General features: G+C 30.6%; 3 protein-coding genes across 4 annotated transcripts; 1 reads left to right on the top strand and 2 right to left on the bottom strand.

The window, feature by feature from the left end:
• Nucleotides 1-439: 439 nt before the first annotated feature.
• Nucleotides 440-1,541, bottom strand: LOC140174553 (glyoxylate/hydroxypyruvate/pyruvate reductase 2KGR-like). The gene is made up of 2 exons (XM_072199991.1): nucleotides 1,143-1,541; nucleotides 440-1,079 (listed from the first exon to the last, which is right to left on the bottom strand). Exons 1-2 carry the CDS (start codon nucleotides 1,539-1,541, stop codon nucleotides 558-560), a joined length of 921 nt encoding a protein of 306 aa, XP_072056092.1. The 3' UTR covers nucleotides 440-557.
• On the top strand, nucleotides 1,435-5,760 carry LOC112703670 (rop guanine nucleotide exchange factor 12). Of its 2 annotated transcripts, XM_025755224.3 has the most exons (8): nucleotides 1,435-1,574; nucleotides 3,277-3,468; nucleotides 3,562-3,678; nucleotides 3,786-3,940; nucleotides 4,038-4,112; nucleotides 4,191-4,463; nucleotides 4,545-4,865; nucleotides 5,011-5,760. In XM_025755224.3, exons 3-8 carry the CDS (start codon nucleotides 3,564-3,566, stop codon nucleotides 5,401-5,403), a joined length of 1,332 nt encoding a protein of 443 aa, XP_025611009.1. In that variant the 5' UTR covers nucleotides 1,435-1,574; nucleotides 3,277-3,468; nucleotides 3,562-3,563; the 3' UTR covers nucleotides 5,404-5,760. The 2 variants fall into 2 exon arrangements, with proteins under 2 accessions (XP_025611009.1, XP_025611008.1); XM_025755223.3 differs by lacking the exon at nucleotides 1,435-1,574 and having other exon boundaries at nucleotides 1,654-3,468.
• A 1,137-nt stretch (nucleotides 5,761-6,897) lies between these two features.
• LOC112703669 (homeobox-leucine zipper protein GLABRA 2) lies at nucleotides 6,898-15,997 on the bottom strand. The gene is made up of 10 exons (XM_025755221.3): nucleotides 15,695-15,997; nucleotides 15,275-15,588; nucleotides 14,375-14,492; nucleotides 12,945-13,568; nucleotides 12,163-12,264; nucleotides 10,100-10,309; nucleotides 9,752-9,926; nucleotides 8,681-8,952; nucleotides 8,475-8,561; nucleotides 6,898-7,601 (listed from the first exon to the last, which is right to left on the bottom strand). Exons 1-10 carry the CDS (start codon nucleotides 15,881-15,883, stop codon nucleotides 7,221-7,223), a joined length of 2,472 nt encoding a protein of 823 aa, XP_025611006.1. The 5' UTR covers nucleotides 15,884-15,997; the 3' UTR covers nucleotides 6,898-7,220.
• Nucleotides 15,998-21,202: the final 5,205 nt, after the last annotated feature.

Genomic DNA, 21,202 nt, shown 5'->3' with positions numbered 1-21,202 from the left:
TATTTTTACTTAGTTACTTATTGAAGTTGAATATGACATTTTTAACACACACAAAACTCTACTATTAGTGAACAAAATTGATGTTTAGCACTTGACAGTTCAGAACTCTTGAACTCAAGCAGCAAGAAGTTATTAAACGGTTCTTATGCCAGCAGCTTCTTTAGAATATATTCGTTCTCCTCCCAAGGTGCCTTAAGTTTCTCTATAGCCATTGTTTTCAATTTCATTTAAAGGATGAATAGTATTTTTCTTAAAATTATTTATAACTTTTCACCAGAGGTCTACAATGAATGAAATATAGTTTCAGTTGTAATATAAAAATTATAGCAATTTTGCTGTTAGCTATCTTATTGGCATCTACTGCCATGATTCTTCTGCTAAATTGTACATACTGGAAACATCATATAATCACACTAATTAATAATATGAGAAAATAAAATAGCACGAACGAGTTCTCAATTCACTGCATGGATCATGGATGTGCCAACATTCTCATACAAAACTGCAAGATTATTATTGCTTAAAATTTTCAAAGCAGATGTAAACAGTAAGGTTAATTACAGGACTGGAGTGGCAAGTGGTTTTGCGAGGAAGTGAGCTTCCAAGTTTGCAAGGACAAGATCCGCCATGGCAGTGCGAGTTTCGACGGTGGCGCTTCCAATATGAGGCAAGAGCACAACATTGTCCAACTCAAACAGCTCTGGAGGCACATGAGGTTCATCGTGGAACACATCCAAGCCGGCCCCACCCAAGCGACCTTCCAACAGCGCAGAAACCAGCTCAGCCTCATCAACATGCTTCCCTCGCCCAACATTGATTAGAACGCCCTTAGGACCAAGCGCGTTCATCACATCGCGGTTAATTATATGGTGCGTTTCTATGGTGAGGGAGCAAGCAACAACTAAAATGTCGCAGTTAGAGGCTAAGTCAACAACACTTGGGTAGTATTTGTAACTACTACACTCTGTTTTAACTGTTCTTGAGTGGTAACATATCTTACAGTTAAAGGCCTCAGCTCTCTTCGCCACTGCCTTTCCTATCCTCCCCAATCCAAGAATGCCAACTGTCTTCCCAGAGAACTGCCAAACGGAATTAATAGTCAGTTTCGACTTTCGAGGAGTTAGTTATTGTTAGTTTGTTACCTTAGTGGTGAGAGGGTAGCTGCCTTGGTGCTTCCATTTTCCGCTTCTGACGAAGACATCGCACTGACACAGCCGCCTCAGGAGGGAGATAATCAAGGCCATTGCCACGTCAGCGGTCTCGTCGGTGATGACATCAGGGGTGTTAGTCACGCGGATCCCTCTCTCGGCGCACTTTCTGAGATCGACCTTGTCAACGCCGACGCCATAGCAGGACACGATCTCCAGCATTGGAAGCGCATCGATGAGCTTGGCGTCGGCGCCGTCCACGGAATTCACGACGACGGCGCGTATGGAAGCAGCGTGTTTGGTTCTGTCACGGAGGAGGTTGAATCGGGCTTGGAGGTGGTGCTCGAGGTAAGGGAAGGTTGGGTGAGGCACCAACACTCCGATTGATTCCATTTCCTCTTTCCTTGCGTTGACTCTGACTCGAAGGTTTTTCTCCAACTTTTGTCTAGTTTCTTTTACCTAAATTACTAAATTAGCATTGTACATTGAATTTTCTATTTAAAAAAAAAAAGTGAAAATTCAGATACAACTCGACTTCACGTAAAGTTGATATTGAGAGTCGTTAGATAATTTGACTATATTTTCATCTAACGACTATCAGATATCGACTTCACATGAAATCAATTTCACCTAAGTTTTCCCTTTAAAAGAAATAGCACACTTAATTCTTAAAGTTAATCTTTTATACTCCAACATTGTTGTTACGGTGGGTAACCGGAGATTAATAGAATAGATGGTGCTAGTTGGTCCAATCGTCCGCGGATGGTAGTTTCCGAGCTGGTTCGTATGGGGGGTGGTACCTGCAAAGACACTCCGATGCCTAAGTTAGCAAGGGTGTTAGCAGGTCTAAAGAGTATTGGGCTTAGAGATACCTGAGGGGTGTCAGTGTATTTATAGTGGTGAGCCAATAACCACCGTTGGAGTAGTGCCGTATCTTTTGGGTGATAACCGTCCCTTTATCTTAGGGAGGTTAAGATATGGCTTGATGAAACGGTTTAGAGAGATTTTAGGGCGATTACTCATTTGAATGAGTGATTATCTGCCAGCTAATCTCATGTCCGACTTCTTTAGAGTAAGTCGTAGTCAGCACCGACTTCTTATATGAAGGTCGGTGCTTAGCTAGGCTTAATCTTTCGGATTAGGCCTTTTATTTGTATCTGGACCTTTATTATTGGGCCAGGATATGAACAATTGTATATCCCTTAAAGGCTAAAAGAAGAGTACTAATCCTAGTATTAAATTAGTCATATAAAAATCTTGCTTTATATGTTGGCACAACGTCATTGTTAATTATTAAGTGAATTTAAGTCCATTTTAAAAATATCGAAAATCCTCAGTAAAAAAAATCATTTTTGTCCTTAGAAAATTTTCTTGCAATTTTTTTTAAAGGTTTTAGCCTAACTTTTATAATAGTAATAAGAAAAAGAAAAGGAAGATGCATGTTAAGAAAGGAGAAGAAACTTTTTCAATTTTTTTCCTCAAATAATATGTAATATATAATTTTTCATTAAAGTTTGATCAAGAAAAAAATTTAAAAAATTGTGTAATGAAAAGTTACACTACAAATAGGCATAAAGTCAAAGCAAGGTGAGTTATAGTAAATCCATAATTTTATTTCAATTTTACTGGCTATTATATACTTGGATGGCTGTCTTTGACGGTCATTAATTACCATTGACCTCAAATTAGAAATTGAACTCCAACTAACTAACAACCACCCAACATCCCTAAATTACATAAAGCAAAAGATAATGCAAAATATTTTTAATTTGTGTATATGGCACTTAGACCTCTCCCATTTTGTTACAACATGCACCCCACGTTCCCAGAGCCAATCTCAAAAAAGAAAAACAAACACAAAAACCATCAAACAAATCACCTCCATTTCTAAAAAAAAAAACTCAAGTAAAATAAGAAGTCCAATAATAATAATTCCATATTCCTGACTACTACTTGCTTTGGCGTCTCATCTGCAACTTCATTCCCTTCATCAAAAACTTCAATTTTCCTAGCTTGAGAAAGTTTCAAAAGAATTTTTTTCATTTCAAAAAAACGAAAATGGTTCAAGAGCAAGAAGGTGGCTACAAGAACAAACTGTTCAATTTCAGAGGGATGTTTGATGGCGCAGGGAGGCATGCCAAGAGTTTGAGCGTTGACACCGGCGGCAGCAAAGAATCCCCGGCGGACACCGACGGCGCGGCTTCCTCAAGAAGTCAAGGATCAAAGCCTCTTAATGAGTCGGAGAAGATTGCTAATAAGCCAAAGGTATTGACCCCGGAGGAAACAGCACTCAAAGAAAGCATAGACGAGCTATTAAAAGGTCTGATCATGAATCCTTGTTGACTAATTCTATGTTAATTATTTTATTTATTCAGCATTATTATTCATGCATTCATGGTTGGTTTTAATTCAGATATGGAACAGATGAAGGAGAGGTTCTCCAAATTGCTGCTGGGTGAAGACATGTCCGGTGGAGGAAAAGGTGTTTCTTCTGCTTTGGCACTGTCAAATGCATTCACAAACCTTGCAGGTATGTATCAGTTTTCCTGCATGCCATGATGAATGTAATTTTTCCTAATTCAAATGGTTCTCTATTGTCACTGCTGTATCAATATTTTTGTGAATTCATGCATGCAGCTTCTATTTTTGGTGAACAAAGACGGCTAGAACCAATGCCCCCAGAAAGGAAAGCAAAATGGAGAAAAGAAATTGATTGGCTTCTATCTGTCACAGACTATGTTGTTGAAATGGTCCCTTCACAACAAGTAGGAAAGGATGGAACAATCATGGAGGTAATAAACTAATAATCCTCTTCAATTTTCTTTCCTTTATCTCCATCATTCTTCATACAATTTGCTATAACATTGAACCTTGTCTTTGATTGAACAGATCATGACCACAAAGCAGAGAACTGATCTCCACATGAACGTCCCCGCCTTGCGCAAACTCGATACAATGCTTATAGTAAGATCATATTTAAGTTTCATGGAACTGATGATGATTGCTAATTATTAGTTATATCTAACAATTGGTGATGTACAGGATTGCCTTGATAACTTCAAAGAGCCACAAGAGTTCTTTTATGTTAAAAAAGATTCAGGAGGTGATGATAAAGATCCAAAGATGAAAAGCGATGAGAAGTGGTGGCTACCTACACCTAAGGTTCCCCCAGAAGGTCTATCAGACAATGCTAGGAGATTTTTGCAGTACCAAAAAGACTGTGTAAATCAGGTACTTAAGGCAGCCATGGCAATCAATGCTCAAGTTATAACAGAAATGGAGGTCCCTGAAAATTATATGGACTCCCTACCCAAGGTAATGGATACAAAAAGAAAAGAAGGAAGCTAGTGAAATATTAATATAGATTTTGATTTGTGTTCTGTTTGAAATTTGCAGAATGGAAGATCAAGTCTAGGAGACTCAATCTACAAGAGTATCACAGTTGAACATTTCGATCCTGATCAGCTCCTATCAACCATGGACTTATCTTCGGAACATAAAATCCTAGACCTCAAGAACAGAATTGAAGCATCCATAGTTATTTGGAAGCGGAAGATGCACCACAAAGATGGAAAGCCATCCTGGAGTTCTGCTGTGAGTTTGGAAAAAAGAGAACTCTTTGAAGAGAGAGCAGAAACCATCTTACTCCTCTTAAAGCATCGTTTCCCAGGCCTTCCTCAATCTTCATTGGAAATAAGCAAAATCCAATTCAACAGGGTAATTAACCCCATGCCATGCATCACTTCAGTTCAATATCTGCAAATATATACACACTTTAATTAACATCACATATATTTATCCCTAAAAATCTTTTTGATATCACAATTTTGAACGAATCACTCAATTTTAAACTACCTAACAGGATGTGGGGTTGGCTGTTCTTGAGAGCTATTCAAGAATATTGGAAAGTTTGGCCTTCACAGTGCTGTCAAGAATAGATGATGTACTACAAGCAGATTTTCAAACCCAAATTCCGGCTAAAAAGTCAGGTAACAGAACCTCATCAAGACCCAGTCCTAGAGAAAAAGGTAATGGTGGAGACAATGGCCAAATGACCCTATTAGATTTCATGGGATGGGGAACTGATCAAGGCTCAGAAGGAAAAAAAGAAAAGGACCCTTTTGCTGCTTCAGATGACTTCTACAAAGACATTGACTCAAAGCATGAGCAGAAACTTCCAAACGTAAATACACACAAGAAGACATCTTACTTAGACAACTTGAATATTATGAGAAGTCCAACATCACGCCATTAGAGAGTTTAGGTGTTTATTGGGAGTTTTCATCGTTGTTTATACACGATTCTTTTACCATGTTCTGTTCTCTTGTACATAGGAAAGAGAATTAATGAATTATACAAAACTGATCATGTCCATGTGTGTAACAACACGTTTCCCTGGCTCCAATTATCCTGTGTTTATGGAAGGATTTGTAGAGACTTGTAACTACTCTTCTGATGTATCAATCATTTGTATGGTTAGTTCCTTTATGATTTTTAATCTTTTTTATGACAGTTTCAATGTAGATATCAATTATTTTGTAGAAACAACAGAACACTGGTCAATGACTTAATTTGTATTTCGTAAAAGTATAATGCATTTTAATTTTTTTAAGTACTGCTTTACATAATTTTATCACAATACTTTGATTATATATAAGTCTAATTATCTTAATTTAAGAGTGGTTAAATATTTACTTTATCAATTTACTGACTTAAAAATTTGATTCATAATAATTTATCTCTTTTCAATTGAAAAAATGAATGCCACAATTTGACAAAAAAAAAAACATAATTCAAGTATTTAATATTTTAATGTTAAGATTTAAAAATACAAAATAATGATAACAAATTTAAAAATTATAATAAGAAAAAGAGAAAAAGACAAATTAATTCCTGACCTTTTACACCGCAGACATTTTAGTTTCTGGTCATTAGAAAATAGTTTTAAGTCCCTGACGTCTAGCGTTTGTTTTGTGGTACTGGGACGGAGACTGGGAGACTGAAACACAGTATCATATTTGTTGGGTCAGAGACTGGTACTAAAATTTCTGTCTCTATCTACAAAATTTCAGTATTTTAGTACCTCCAAAAAGTAGGAACACAAAGGACTGAAATTTTTATAGAGGGAGACTAAAACTTTAATAACATTTTATACCTAAAATACCCTCATTTCAATTAATTAATTCTAATTTTATCATTTGTGCAAATTAAACTAGAGTTTTATTCTTATTTCAATTTCTGTCTCTCATTTTGCACCAAATAAAATACTAAAATTTATTTCAGTCTCTGTCTCTTAGTCTCTGTCTTTCAATCTCAGTCTTTCCGTCTCTGTCTCTCTACCAAACGCTACAAGTTGGACGGATCAGTTTCTCCGTCCATAAGCCACCGTCAGACCCAACGGAAAAAGCTAACGTGGCTCCCCTTCTATTTAACTGGCATCACGGCTTTCAATGTAGCACGTTAGTGGGATGAAGCTTTTGAAAAATAGACACAGAAATCCCTGTCACTTAAAACAACGGCGTTTTGTGTGCTCCCTATTCTTCAAATTCATTTGGGTCGTTCGGTTAGAGTAATGGGTGGTGGTGAGGAGAAGAGTTGTACGTTTTTAGGAGTGGTTTGATGACAAACATTAAGCGTTGTTAACAAAAACAAGCAGTTGCATGATTGATACTTGGTAGTTAAATAACATGAAAAATTCATAAAACTAAAAAAAAAAAAAATTTGAACTAGTGATAATTAGCAATGATACTACCAAAAAACCAAGCACATAAGGAATTAATAAAATGATAATTCTATACAGACCATACTCATTTTCTAGGATCTAAAAGCATCCTGACTCTTGTTTCGTTTCACCTATGAAGCTGCAGACACAGATAGATGTATATATTCAATCCAAATTCTCCTTAGCTTCCAATAGAATAACAAATAAAAAAGCTTAATTAATTACCCAAGAGTATGGGAAGAAACGCATGCTATATTTGCCAACCCAACATTAACTAAAGGGAAGCCTATCAATATCATCATCAAATTCTAATAAAAGTCTATCTGATAATTATCTTATTATTTTGCTCATTAACTATCTTCGCATTGTAAACTTGTTCTGATATTTCTCAAAGTACAAGATAAGAGAGTGTTGACTGATTCCACAGACTCCATGGTTAACTTGGCTGTTGGAGATGCATTGGTGAGAATCTGAAATGCTATGGTGAACAAGGATCCTCCTTCTGTGTTCTTCTCCTCTTGTCTTGAAGTAATCACCATTGGCCTTGATTCCATCCCATCAGGAACAATCGAGAATCCCGACGGAAGTACGGCGAGATTGCTCGAATCGCAACCTGTCATCGCAGATTGAATGCCAGTGATGTCCACAGGAGCATACACCACCATTGATTCATAAGCATTGGTGCAGCAATCTTGCACTACCCACATACTATTTTCCTTCGATTTTATTGTCTGCAAAATCACATCAATTAATCCCACATCTTTGTTATTAGAGCCATCAATTTCATTTCATCTCGTTTAGAATCAGTGGCAGAGCTTAGTTGAGACAATGGGATCATGGTCCTCCAAATTTTTTATAAAAAATATTAGTAGTATTTTTTTAAAAAATAAAAAATAATTTAATTGGTTCAAATACTTTACTATGACTTAAAGTACTCAAATTATATTATAGTAGTACTATGATTTAATTAGGAAAAGTATGGAGAGCCAATGAAATATTTGTACAATGCGTACAGTGGAGGTTTAGAGAGTATTAGAGATATAATAATTAGTGTTACCTTTTTTCATTAGCGTAAAGCCTTTGGAATGAGTGGTATCATGACATAGTATTAGAATTTTAAATCCGAAAAGTCAAGAATATTTAATTATTGAAGATTTTAAGTCACTAAAGATTTGAAAAGTACTATTATAAACTATTTTATATTTTTATTTATAAAATTATTTATTTATTATCTTATTAGTAACAAATCTAAAGAATAATTATATTTGTAAATTTTTTTAATATAAATATTATTGTTAAATTTTTTGCCCTTCCAAAATTTTGTTTTAAAGTTCTGTGTTTAAAATGTTTGTGTTTATTTCGATGACTAACTACTTGTGATGTCTTTTATATAAAGATAAAGAAAAGTCTAAAGCCTCAATAATTTTATTGAATTTTGGCCATCATGTAACCAATAAAAAAAGGTGAGCTATTGAATGAAATTTCATGATAATTTAAAAAAATATATCGAATCATTTAATAACTTTTACCTATTATCTTCTCATTAAGACAATTTTAGGTGAGTGGTCACCATTGTATTTGTATTGAAATGCTCCAAAACTTACTTGGATGGTTACCGCATTGCCGCGGTCTTGTCCTTTGGCCAAATTTGCAATGGACTGAACTGAGCCACCACTGGACATTATATCCCACTGTAACAATTATTATTATCATTCATTTAGCAACATAATTAAATTAATTACCCTTTTCAAAATTATTCAAGAAATCAAAAAAGAAAGAATTCCAAAGAATTAGAATGGTTGGTGGGTACCTCAGTGCGGCGAGTTTCATCCCTCAAGAAATCAAACAAGACGTTAGGAGAGACAGGTAACCACACAGAAGAAACAGCGCAGAGTATGAGTCCAAGAGGTTCACCAGGATCGTTCAAGTTCTTCCGTGAACTGATCCTAATATCTTCCCCAGTTTTACTTGTAACCTTGGTCCATGTGTGGAAGCTTGATGCACCAACTGCATGGCAGAAACCCCATGTCATTCTTTGTGCCAACTTCAGAATGCTTTTCCTCCCAGCCAATGTAGCAACACCTAATTAATAATCACCAACAATAATATCTTAACACCAATAATCAACTTGTAACATTAATCAGCATATATGTATGTCGACTATGTTATGTGTACACCAAAATCAACCACCAAAGTCAATTATCAGTGTAAAATATATGTCAGAATACAAATGCATATTGAAAATAAATTAAACTATGTATATATTTATAGACAAATACATTAGTAGCTGATTTTGGTGTGCTAATAGTATTTTTGATGTATATATATATTCGACTATACTATGTGTACATCAAAATTAATCACCAAAATTAGATACTAGTATAAAATATATGTTAGAATATAAATACATATTAAAAATAAATTAAATAAACCACATATATATTTATACGCAAATACATTCGTAGTTGATTTTGGTGTGCAAATAGTATTTTTGATCTATATATATATATTCAACTATATTATATATAGATCAAAATCAGTCACCAAAATTTAGCTACGGGTATAAAATACATGTTGAAATATAAATACACATTAAAATTAAATTAAATCACATATTTATTTATATACAAATACATTGGTAGCTGATTTTGGTGTGCGAATAGTATTCTTGATGTATAAATATATATATATTCGACTATACTATGTGTACATCAAAATCAGTTACCAAAATTAACTACTAGTATAAAATATATGTTAAAATATAAATACACATTGAAAATAATTTCAACTACATATATTTATACACAAATATATTAGTAGCTGATTTTAATGGTTAATTTTGGTGTACGAATAATATTTTTGATATAGATGTACTACATACCGGTTGAATCCTTCATGGGAACATTGGTTGCCATGAAGAAAACAAGACGCTCGCACTGAAGTTGGAGAGTGGAAATCCAGTGCCTTGCGCCAAAGGCCATGCCACTGTTCACAATAGTCCTATACATTGTATGCACTGGACTCTTTTGGCATTCCAAGTGCTCCACCCATGTCACCTAATTAATAATATTAAATTATATATTTTATTATTATTTCCATGATGATGGTGGTAGCTAAGAGCTAACGGTGGCTGTGAGATTTAAAAATTCAGATTTATATAGTTTTAAAAGTGACTAGTCCTGTAATTATTTTGGGTTGACAAATGAATTAAATGCAAAAGTGTTCGTACCTTGCAATGACCATTTGACTTGTCCTCAATAATGCAACCTGATGGGCGTTTTCTACATTTCACGAGAGAGGCATCAATGTTGTCTTCTACTTTGTCAATGGATACATCAATGATAGCCCATTGTTCAGAACTCAACTGCTTTGAGTAGCGGACAAAATATACTTCTCTTGTGGGCACCATTGGTGTTAGCATTTGCACCTCAGCAAACATCTGTATATATATAAGCAATTTTTAATTTAGATGTGGGAAGGAGAATGGTGTAGAATGTAGATATGGAGTGTATAGGTGTTTTACGTAATTGTGGTGTTAGGAACGAAAATTGGACTCTCCGACTTGTGTATTTCAAATTTTTTTAAATACAAATCAAAGGGTCTGATTATCTTCATCAAAATTTAAATTTTATCTTTCACACTAATCGGACTGTCCAATTAGTAAGCTTAATTTTTTTATAAAAAAATCGGATGATCCAATTTTTTCATTTCTATTTTAGAAAAAAATTGTTCTCACATTCATGTCTAATACCCACATTTTCTACATTACAACACACATGCTTCTTATATTAAAAAATGAGCTTTTATATATATATATATATATATATATATATATATATATATATATATATATATATATATATATATATATATACGTGTGTGTGCACAAAAATTAATTTCACAGATTTATGTATAATGTATGATACACAGTTAAATCTTAGTGGCTTTAATTAGTTAGTATGTACTTAATTCCGTGGAGTAGGAAAGTCTCATTATTATTTGTCCACATGTTTGTTTGTTTGTTAGGGCTTCATTTCATCATTATTGATATCATGCATGCTTTGTCTTCTCCATCTTTAACTATATTTTGCATAAAGGGATGAAACCATATGTAGGGTTACATGCTCCAGTGTTCTTGGCACTTGTCCCACGGCAATGTTTTTGTTTTATGTGTTTTTCTTTTTATTTTTTTTTTAAGAAAACAAAATTAAAATAATAAAAATGATAAAATTTTGTTTTCTCATTTTACATCTCATTTTTTCATAAAATTCTGAAAATAAAAAATACTACAAATAATAAAATTTTAAATATGTTAAAATCATTTTCAAGAAAAAATGTTTGTTTCTCTTTTTTTTTGTTATAATTGAAATATAAAAACAATTGTACAATAATAAATAGATAAATTATAAATAAATACATCGTCATTGTTATGTTAACTATGCTATGTATACATTAAAATTAATTATTAGTATAAAATATATATTAAAATATAAATATAAATTAAAAATAAATTAAATTATACTAATATTTTAATAATTTATTTTAATAATTAATTTTAGTGTACATATAATATTTTTGTTGCTATGTATGTATAGAAGAAGAAAGGTACACAGAGATATTCCAGCTGGAAGTGTTGGATGCAATAACTGATAAGATAAGGGTAAGTGCGAGAAATGGGGGCAAGAGTTACTACTAAATGAGTTAATGAGGTTCCAACTTTTGTATATTATCTTTAATTTGTAGGCCTTTATATGTCTTTAATCTTTATCAATACTTTGTGATATGTAAATGGAAAAAGTCACGAGCACTTGTCTTCCATATAGAAGATTATTATTAATAATAATCATAATAATGCATGGGTTAACTAAAGAAACATAATTTAAAGTTTTAAACAAGCAAACTCTTAATAAACACATGCAACTTTGATCAAACTTACAACTCTAGGGTTAAAACATGTCAATGGAACGAAATATATATAAATCTGATAGGTAGCGAGGAACGTAACATTCTTTCTCTCGTGTTTCTCGTGGTTGGACCACTTGGAAAAATCATGCTGAACTGTTGCTTTCTAATTGTCAAAAATGAAAGTAACCACGCAAGAGGAGGTTGATAATTAAAAATTATTAAATAGTTTAATATGTGTGTCTAAATTGAGATATAACGGGTTAAAATTCATATGAGTTTTCACCGAAAGTAATTATATTTGATAGAAGAAGTTTAATTGATTTCAGTGTGAGTAATAATTTAATCGCTAGATAATTATAATAATAATAAGCATCATTATTAGATTACCAGTTGCACTGCACCATTCCTGTTAGAACCTTCTCCGTTGCATATAACATCCACAGTCGCCGCCTTAGATACTAAACATGGAAACATTTCCTTCCACTGATTCTGCAAAATAAACAACCACCATAATAATAATAATGAAAAAATGGTATTCGTACACTAAATTTAACAACTAAAATCAATTATCACTGCATTTGTATATAAATATATGTAATTTATTTTTAATATGTATTTATATGATTGATTTTGATAGCTAATTTTAGTATACACGTAGTATAGTTGAATAATAATGATATATAGAGTATATATTATGTGTATATAAATATGTTTAAAATTTTGTTTGTACACTAAAATCAACCACTAAAATCAATTACTAATGTATTTATATATAAATTTCTGTGTGATTTAATTTATTTTTAATGTATATTTATATTCTAAAACAAATTATAATTTGTATTCATAAAAAATATAGACGCTGACAAATATACTTATATAAGAATAAAACAATTATAACCACAGAAGATGGATTCTGTGTGTCAAGAGTATCTTAACAGACTAATTACGGTAACCAACGTCTGAGTACTCTTGACACACAGAAGTCATCTTCCATCGTTACCATTGTCGTTTTATTCTTATATGGGTAGCGTCTATATCTTTTGTGAGTATAAATTTAAATTTATTCTATATTCTAATATGTATTGTATATTAATAACTGATTTTTATGTCTAATTTTAATATACACGTAGCATAGTCGAAATATATTTTATATTTACATTATTACATACCGCATCTAAGAAAGTTTGGAGAAGGCGTGGGAGATCAACAAAGACAAGGGCAGTGTCTCTTGAAGCTTCAATAATGGATCTCTTTGATGATGAAGGAGTAGTGTTAGTGTTGTTTGATGAAGAATTTTGAAGGGATGAGAAGTGTTTGATGTACTCATCGTAGTTGAGTATCTCACGGCCAGTCTCAACACTACGAAGCCACAAGGGTTCCCCCATTGTTGCCATGGTTATGAGCTCCTCCATAGCCTTGTTCACTGTATCCATTATCCTTGACTTGTCAACTCCGAAGATTCCAGTGTAAAAGTCCAACGAGCTTCTATTCTCTTGCTCATGTCCACCAGCAGCACCAGAAGAACATGAAGGAGACGTTGATCCACCACCACCTGATCCACCGTATTTTCCTAAAGCTCCTCGAAGCTTCTCGATCTCAGCTTTGAGTTTGGCATTCTCAATGCGAAGCTGTTGTTCTTCAGTTGGAATGGCACCGTCTCTGGTACTAGTGGTTGCAACACCACAGTTGGGGCAACAAGCTTTGTTTATGGTCTCTCTCAACCCTTTGTTTTTCTCCTTTAGTTTCTCTATTTCCGTCTTCAACAATGAGTTTTCATGTCGCTCTTGTATTGCCTGGTGTAAAATTCAATTATCTACTTGTAAGTTAAGCCAATTACTCCATATCGATTTCTTTATATCTTTATGTAAAGATGATAATTCTACTATAGGTGTTTATATTTTATAATAATTCAATTATCATCATGTGATTAATCATTGTAAATTGGGCTATGCTAGGTAACTAATGATTTTTTTGAACAACATGAATAACTACTAATCAAATAAAAATACACTACACCTCTAAATTATTCACTTAAATCTTAATATTAGAATAATCATCCGTATAGCTAGTGAAATAAACATCCGATATATCTATTATTTATATTGTTTAATATTTTCATTATCTACCTATATTTTTTTCTCGTAAATTATTCAAGTTTGTTAAAGAATTATTTTTAAGAAAGTCTAGGGGGCAGCAACTTTATCAAATTCTGGTCAACATGTAATCAACAAAGAAGAGTGAAAGATGAAATCTCACATTAATTTCACACCATTAAAAATTTTATTGATGACTATTTAATGGCTATAAATCCTAAAAGTTGCTGGCTCCTAGCATTCCTTTAGCATTTTTATTTTGTTTAATAAAAAATATTATTCGTACACAAACATCATTTATTAAAATTAACTACTAATATATTTGTGAATAAATATATGTATAATTTAATTTATTTTTAATATATATTTATATTTCAACCTATATCTTATTCTAACCACGAACTTTAATAAATATACACATAATATAGTTAATTTTAAGCGAATATAATTACATTTTGACTTTGTATTCACTCTTTTGAAAATAAAAGAACTAATTAGTTACATACCTTGATTTGGGTTCTGCGATTTTGGAACCAAAACTTGACTTGTCTTGGAGCAAGGCCTAGCTGCTTGCTAAGTTGTTGCCTCTGCTTTTCATCAGGATGTGGCGACTCTTTGAATAGCCTACATTATTATTATTATTAGCATATTCATATTCATATAGATATTATATATGCCGAGTGGTCCAACACTCTGAGTTTAATAGTGTGTCAGATGGAAGAAAAAGAAAAAAAAAATCTGATATGAGTTTTGTAATGCAAACAAGATACTAATTGATTAATCAAGTTCAAGCAAAGCGGTGGAAAGAGGAGGAAAAAGTTCTATATATATATACAAAGAGGCTGAATTAAGCTATCAAACAAAGGAAACGAGCAAAAGTTGTTCAAAATTATAAATAGACTTTAGCCTTTAACAATCATGCGTCCTTTTTGTAACCATATGATGATATCAATAACTTTTTTTTTTTTCTTCTCATCATAATCGTGCCTAGCTAAGTAGTACGTACGGCCTAGCTAGCTAGCTACAAAGATATGTATATGCTGCTCTAAATTAATGTCTCCACTGGCAATGCAGGCATGCAAACAATTTAACTTAGTTTTGAAGGAAACGTTTCACTGGAAAATGGTAGTCATAATCCCTAATTAATTAATTTGTGATTACTTAATTAACAACACCTACCATGCACACACATACACATACACATGTTCATCATGATCCCTTTTAGCTGTTTCTTTTTGGTCAATAATAAAATATGATATTAATCTCTGTATGCATATATATGCATGTAGAAAGACAGAAGAGTCAAAAAGACCAAAAAGTGCATGCAACAAAATTGATATATTATAGTGTATATGCTTAATATTGATGATCCATTTGAGATATATGATATTATAATATATACTAACGCTTCCATTTCTCTGATCTGCTCAGCGGTGTGCCTGTGATATTTCTTCCTCTTCTTCTTGTTCTTGTTCTTGTTATTGTTATTGTTATTGTTATCATCACCGAGAATATCTTCATCTTCATGCTCACCTTCTCCTTCAAAGTAGTCATCCTCTGATCTCGATCTAGTGGGGCCGGAGTTCTCGCTGCTGATATCCACCGTGTGACCGGCGCCTCCTCCTCCGCCGCTGCCTTCATCGCCGTCCTCCACTTCCATGTTGGAGGTTGCAGCCTCGCCCTCCGCCGCCGCCACCCCAGCATGCCGAAATATGCCAGCCTTACAGTGAATAATCAAAGATCGAATAAGCTGTATGTATATAGAATTGAAGCAAACATATATCTAATAATAATAATTGAAGAAGAAGAAGAAGAAGATTACTTACAAGGCTAAGGGAGAGAGCTGGGGAAGCGAAGAAATCCTTGGCGTGAGAAGGGTGGTTGTTGTTGTTGTTGTTGGTGTTGGTGTTGGTGTTGGACATGTCCGCGGCCATTGAGAAGGTGGTTGTTGTTGTTGTTGGATGGTGTGGTGAGGAATGGGTATGTTTTTTAAGGAGCAAAAATGGTTCTATCATCTTCTTTCTACCTTCTCTCTATTTCTTTCTGTGCAGAGAGTGAGTGAGAGAGAGAGAGAGAGAGACGTAGGGACTTGTGAATTTAAGAATATAAAACAAAGGAAGCAACTCGCTATGTAGATTTTAATTTAGAATATATTATATTATGTCTGTGGGGTATTATTATTTATTAATAATAATAATAATAATAATAATAATAATAATAAAAGGGGGCTTGTGCAAAATGTGAGGATGATGAGGCTGGTAGGATTGACTGTTAGATGATGAAAGAAGAGAGAGAGAGAGAGAGAGAGAAGAGCCAACTAACAATGAGCAGTTGAATTTATGGCTTCAACGGTTTGTTTAAGGAATCTTAAAGGAATGCCAGCTGACTCCATCTACTATATGGCTGCCTCTTCAAGCTCTTATTTTTCGGCTTAGCCTGTTATATTTTACTTACGTTAAAATTAAGCATTAAAATTAATTATTAATATAAAAAAATAAAAAAGTATTAGGAATTAATAATTTTATAATTTGTAACTATTAAATAGTCATTAATAATATTTTTAATGATGTAAAATTTTATCTAATAATATAAAATTATTCATTTTTCTTTTACTAATTAAATACAGGCCAAAATTTAATAAAGTGATCCGAATGTTTAATTTATGTGCTGATATGGTTTGGATTGGATGAACTTTTTTTGGAAATCTGATCCGATTATAAGCGGTTTAGATCGATTTGGATTTGCAGTTTTTTAAATAAAAAATTAAATAAATATAACCAATCTCATCATCAAATTTTAAATAACCAACAATGACATAACAATCTTAACAATATCTTAAAAAACCAACGATAACATAATAATGGAAATAAAATTATAGGTTAGTTAAAATATATAAAAAAATAAATAATATTTTAAACATAAAATATTTATTAAATAATAATAATATATGAATAATAAAAAATATATAACAAATTGAACATGTTATAAGTATAATTGTAAATATAATAATAAAATAATAATATTATAGCATATTGTATGGTTTGGATTGGATTGAATTGGTTATGAAAAATAGATTCGAAATCCGATATGATCCAGCCGTTTGCAAAAACTAGAATCCAGTCAAATTTAAAATAGTACGATTTTAATCGGTTTTCGGTTTAGATTGGATTGGATGAACGGTTTAATTTAAATCGGTTTGAATTTAAACACTCCTACTAACTTCTTAGACTTTTTTTAAAAAATATATAAAAATATAAAATATATATTAAATATAGTTAAAATTATATATATTATAAATATATAATAATTAATTTTAGTGCATAAATAACGTTTTTAGTTTAATTATAGATAAAAATAACTTAGATATACAAGTTCTTGTTGGATTATTCAAAGGAGTCTCAATCCATGCATCCATTTTTGATCTACAAATACTTGAAATTTTGGATGCATTAAAGTTTAATAATTAAGTTTCATCAATTTTTTTTTTTTTGCTGCCAAATTTGTTTTGACTAAAATATAACTCGTATAATTCGGCCAAATTATTTCAGATTGGATAACAAGGCTTCATCTCATTTTCTCCTTTATCGTTAGCATTTTTATATATATGTTATTTTTATGTACACTTTTTTTTTATGTTTTTATGTTTAACATGAAAATGTTGATAAAAATGGAAAAATAAAATAGTTATCTTTTATCTCTTCTTTTCTATTGCTGTCTACCTTACGACTTGTCAGAACCTGTCTATTTATTATTAGATTTTACAATTGGAGATGATATTTAAGTTTAAATAATAGTGTGTACTCCGAATGAATGAAAATTAAAACTTGTTCGTGTGGATATAAACACTAAAAAATTATGGTGTCCAAGACATTTATATTTATTTTGTCTAAAAATTATAGTGAGACCTATTTATTATATTTGTATCATGATCAAAGAAATTTTAAATAAGCGATGGAGTATTAATAAGTAATATTATAATATAATAATTTTGTCTACTTTTTTAGATTTATTTTGAAATAATTATTTGTTTATTTTCACAAAATTATGTTATATATTATATGCAAAAATAAAATATTAGATATTTATTATTATAAGTTAGGAGTCACTCAAATAAAGACACACTTAAAACGTCATTTTTTAAAAATAATTTGTAATAATTAAAATTTAATACATATAATTATTAAATCGTGTTATTTTTATCAAAATTAGATCAGACAAATTAATTTGGCCAAAAAATTGATAAATTATATCTTGAACCGATTTAAATTAATATTTTTTATAAAAAATAATTACAATATTTTTATTATAAAAAATAACTAAAATATTTTATTATATATATATAATTTTGAGAATCTTAAATTTAACCCTCCTCTTCTTTCTGTCATTATAAAGTTAGGATTTAGGGTTTTTAAAATTAAAAAATATATATATAGAAGTATTTTAGTTATTTTCTATAATAGGATTATTGTAATCATTTTTTATAAAAAAATTATTAATTTAGATCAGTTCGGTGTTTGGTTTACTAATTTTTTTGGCCAAATCAATTTATCTGATCTAATTTTGACAAAAATAATACGATTTAATAATTATATATATTAAATTTAATTACTAAAAAATATCTTTAAAAAAACATTTTAAGTGTCTTTATCTAATTAGTTCTTTTATAATTTATAATCCGACTACTATTAAATATAACATGATCCAATTCAATCTAAGACTATATCTCATTCAATAATATATATTATATAAGTTTTTAATTATTATAATATATCATATATACTACATATAGATACCTAACATTTCTCTTTCCTTTTTTTGTAATATATATCTCGAATGATGATTTAATTGACACTCAAACCCTACTACTCAAGAAGAAAATGATACTCAAAATAATACGTCCAAATAATAGGACTAAAAAAGTAATAATTGTAAGAGCCAAATTATGAGGTTTCTTTTAGCTAGTTTCATAATATAAGCTCCACTTTTTTTGGGGAACATCATAATCACCACTCCACTCCAGCTTGAGTTATGGATTTATAATTTTCTAAAATGATATCCTATGGCCCCCATAACACAACGGCCGTTCTAACCTAATTTGACCCTCAAATAAAATAAAATGAAAAAAATATATATATATATATATATATATATATATATATATAAATTAGAGAAAAAAAACTTTCAAAAAAAAAATGAAAGAAGGAATAATTGGCAATTGGCTTAGGCTAAAATGAGCCGAGTGAGGCATTATTAATAAGTGTGTGAATGAAAGAATAATAATAATAATAATAAAAAAGAGTGTAAAGGTTGTGGCGAGTGCCTCGAGTGAGTCAGTAGTCACATCTCTCATAACTTTGTCTTCAATGTTGGTGTATTTATCTCTCAAAACTTTTAATTTGTCTTCAATATTATACCATCATTCGATTATGTGTAAGCTATTCATTATTCAATTTATATGTCCCATGAAAAAGATAATTCAATGTGTTTGTGTCCGTGTATCATTTAAGATGTAATATATCTGATCTGTATTCATTGTCCCTTCTTTGCAATTATTTATCACAAGCATATATAGTAGAGTGTATATAATTAAGTATTTACTTGATCATCAAAGCAAAATAATAAAAGAATGGAAATATTTGCATTGGTAATTAAAATAAATTAACTAAAATTAGTCACAACTTATCTTATTTAATATTTATTAATTATTATAATAATTAATAAATATTAAATAATAAATTTTGATTTTTTTTATTTTTTTAAAATTACCGTTAAAAGAAAATAACATTATCTCATATGGTGTATATATATGTTTAAATAATGGATTTCAAAGTTATATATAGTTATAACGTATTATAAAGCAATTAATTTAGATTAGTCTAGTGATTAATTTATTAATTTATTTAAATAAATGTCTAAATTTTAAATTTTGTTTTGTATATATAGTAATTTATTAATTAAATTCAAATATTATATATAAGGTGTTTTTCTAAAATATATGATAATGCTTGGGTTTAAAATGGTATTTTTTAAAAGATATAACAAATCGTTAAATAAAATTTAAATTCATGATAAATTAATTTTAATCTAATAAATTAAAAAATATTATAAAAATATTATAAAATATTGTTTTTAGAATATATGATAATGGTTAAAATTTAAAATAGTATTTTTTTAATATATAATAAACCATTAAATAAAATTTAAATTCACGATAATATTTAATCTCATCTATTAGATCAAGAGATGTGGTAAGAAACAAAAAGAAATATTATAAGGTGTTTTTCTAGGATATATTATATAATAATGGCATTATATGACATTGACTGTCTAATTCATTAAAAACATTCTTAATTTCTTATTAACTATATATAATATATCGCACCATCATTCATTCTGATAATTTACTTTTTGACAACTTGTGCTCTAGCATTTTCCACGATAAAAATGTGGTTTTCGAAGTAATTGTCTGTATTTAAACGAAATAAACTATTATAATAAGTTCTTAAACTTTACGCCATGTAAATTTTAGTTTCCGACTTTTAATTAGATATACAAATCCACCTCTTAATTTTTTACAAATTTGCAAATTGACTATTTTGATTATTTTTCTCTCTTAAAAAACAAACCATCAATTTGTCGTCTGAAAGATGGAAATGTTGGCAAATAATTTTTTTAAAAAATATATTTAATAAATAGAAGGAAAAGTATGGTAAATAATAAAAATATTAAACAATGTGAACAATAAATATATCGGATATTCAATTCACTAGGTATGCGGATGGTCATCCTAATATTAAGATTTAGTTAGTAATTTGGGGGGTGTAGTGTGTTTTTACTTTATTGACGACGGAGTCAGGTGGTAGGAAAGGGGGCGATGACCCCCTAATTTTAATTGTTTACATGTAAATTATATATAAATTTCAGTTTAGCCCCCTTAAAATTTTATTTTAGCTTTAGTTTATTGTATAAATATTTTTGATCCCGTCTAATATTTTATCTAGTTCTACCTCTGCCATTATTCACAAAAGCCGTTATCTATCTAACAAAGTCCAAAATAAAATATATTACTGTAAATAAATTTTATAGTGACATCAAATTAGAATTACTACATAAATTAAGATAGTTTATACACACACAAAAATTAAGTAGACACACAAAAAAGTAAATTAAAATAGTTTATTTTTAATATAAAATAAATAGTTTCAATTAACCCTTGATCTAATTTTGATACATCTATCCTCAACATGAAATCATTTTATATGCTTCCAATATATAGTGCCAAATTCATGAAAAATTAAAAAAAGCTATAAATTTCGATCCACATATAGCGTGGC

The sequence above is a fragment of the Arachis hypogaea genome, chromosome 7 (assembly GCF_003086295.3).
Source record: "Arachis hypogaea cultivar Tifrunner chromosome 7, arahy.Tifrunner.gnm2.J5K5, whole genome shotgun sequence".
NCBI lineage: Eukaryota > Viridiplantae > Streptophyta > Magnoliopsida > Fabales > Fabaceae > Arachis > Arachis hypogaea.
The sequence above is the reverse complement of the archived record's forward strand: the minus strand, read 5'-3'. Positions and strand labels throughout refer to the sequence as shown.

Excerpts from the sequence above, each read along its gene's own strand:
- LOC140174553 (XM_072199991.1), bottom strand. The coding sequence starts at position 1,541 with ATGGAATCAATCGGAGTGTTGGTGCCTCACCCAACCTTCCCTTACCTC. Across the intron at positions 1,080-1,142 it reads GCTACCCTCTCACCACTAAG|TTCTCTGGGAAGACAGTTGG; the intron begins GTAACAAACTAA and ends TCCGTTTGGCAG.
- LOC112703670 (XM_025755223.3), top strand. The coding sequence starts at position 3,207 with ATGGTTCAAGAGCAAGAAGGTGGCTACAAGAACAAACTGTTCAATTTC. Across the intron at positions 3,469-3,561 it reads CATAGACGAGCTATTAAAAG|ATATGGAACAGATGAAGGAG; the intron begins GTCTGATCATGA and ends GTTTTAATTCAG. Across the intron at positions 4,866-5,010 it reads GCAAAATCCAATTCAACAGG|GATGTGGGGTTGGCTGTTCT; the intron begins GTAATTAACCCC and ends ACTACCTAACAG.
- LOC112703669 (XM_025755221.3), bottom strand. The coding sequence starts at position 15,883 with ATGATAGAACCATTTTTGCTCCTTAAAAAACATACCCATTCCTCACCA. Across the intron at positions 9,927-10,099 it reads AGTCAAATGGTCATTGCAAG|GTGACATGGGTGGAGCACTT; the intron begins GTACGAACACTT and ends ATTATTAATTAG. Across the intron at positions 8,953-9,751 it reads TCCCATGAAGGATTCAACCG|GTGTTGCTACATTGGCTGGG; the intron begins GTATGTAGTACA and ends ATTATTAATTAG.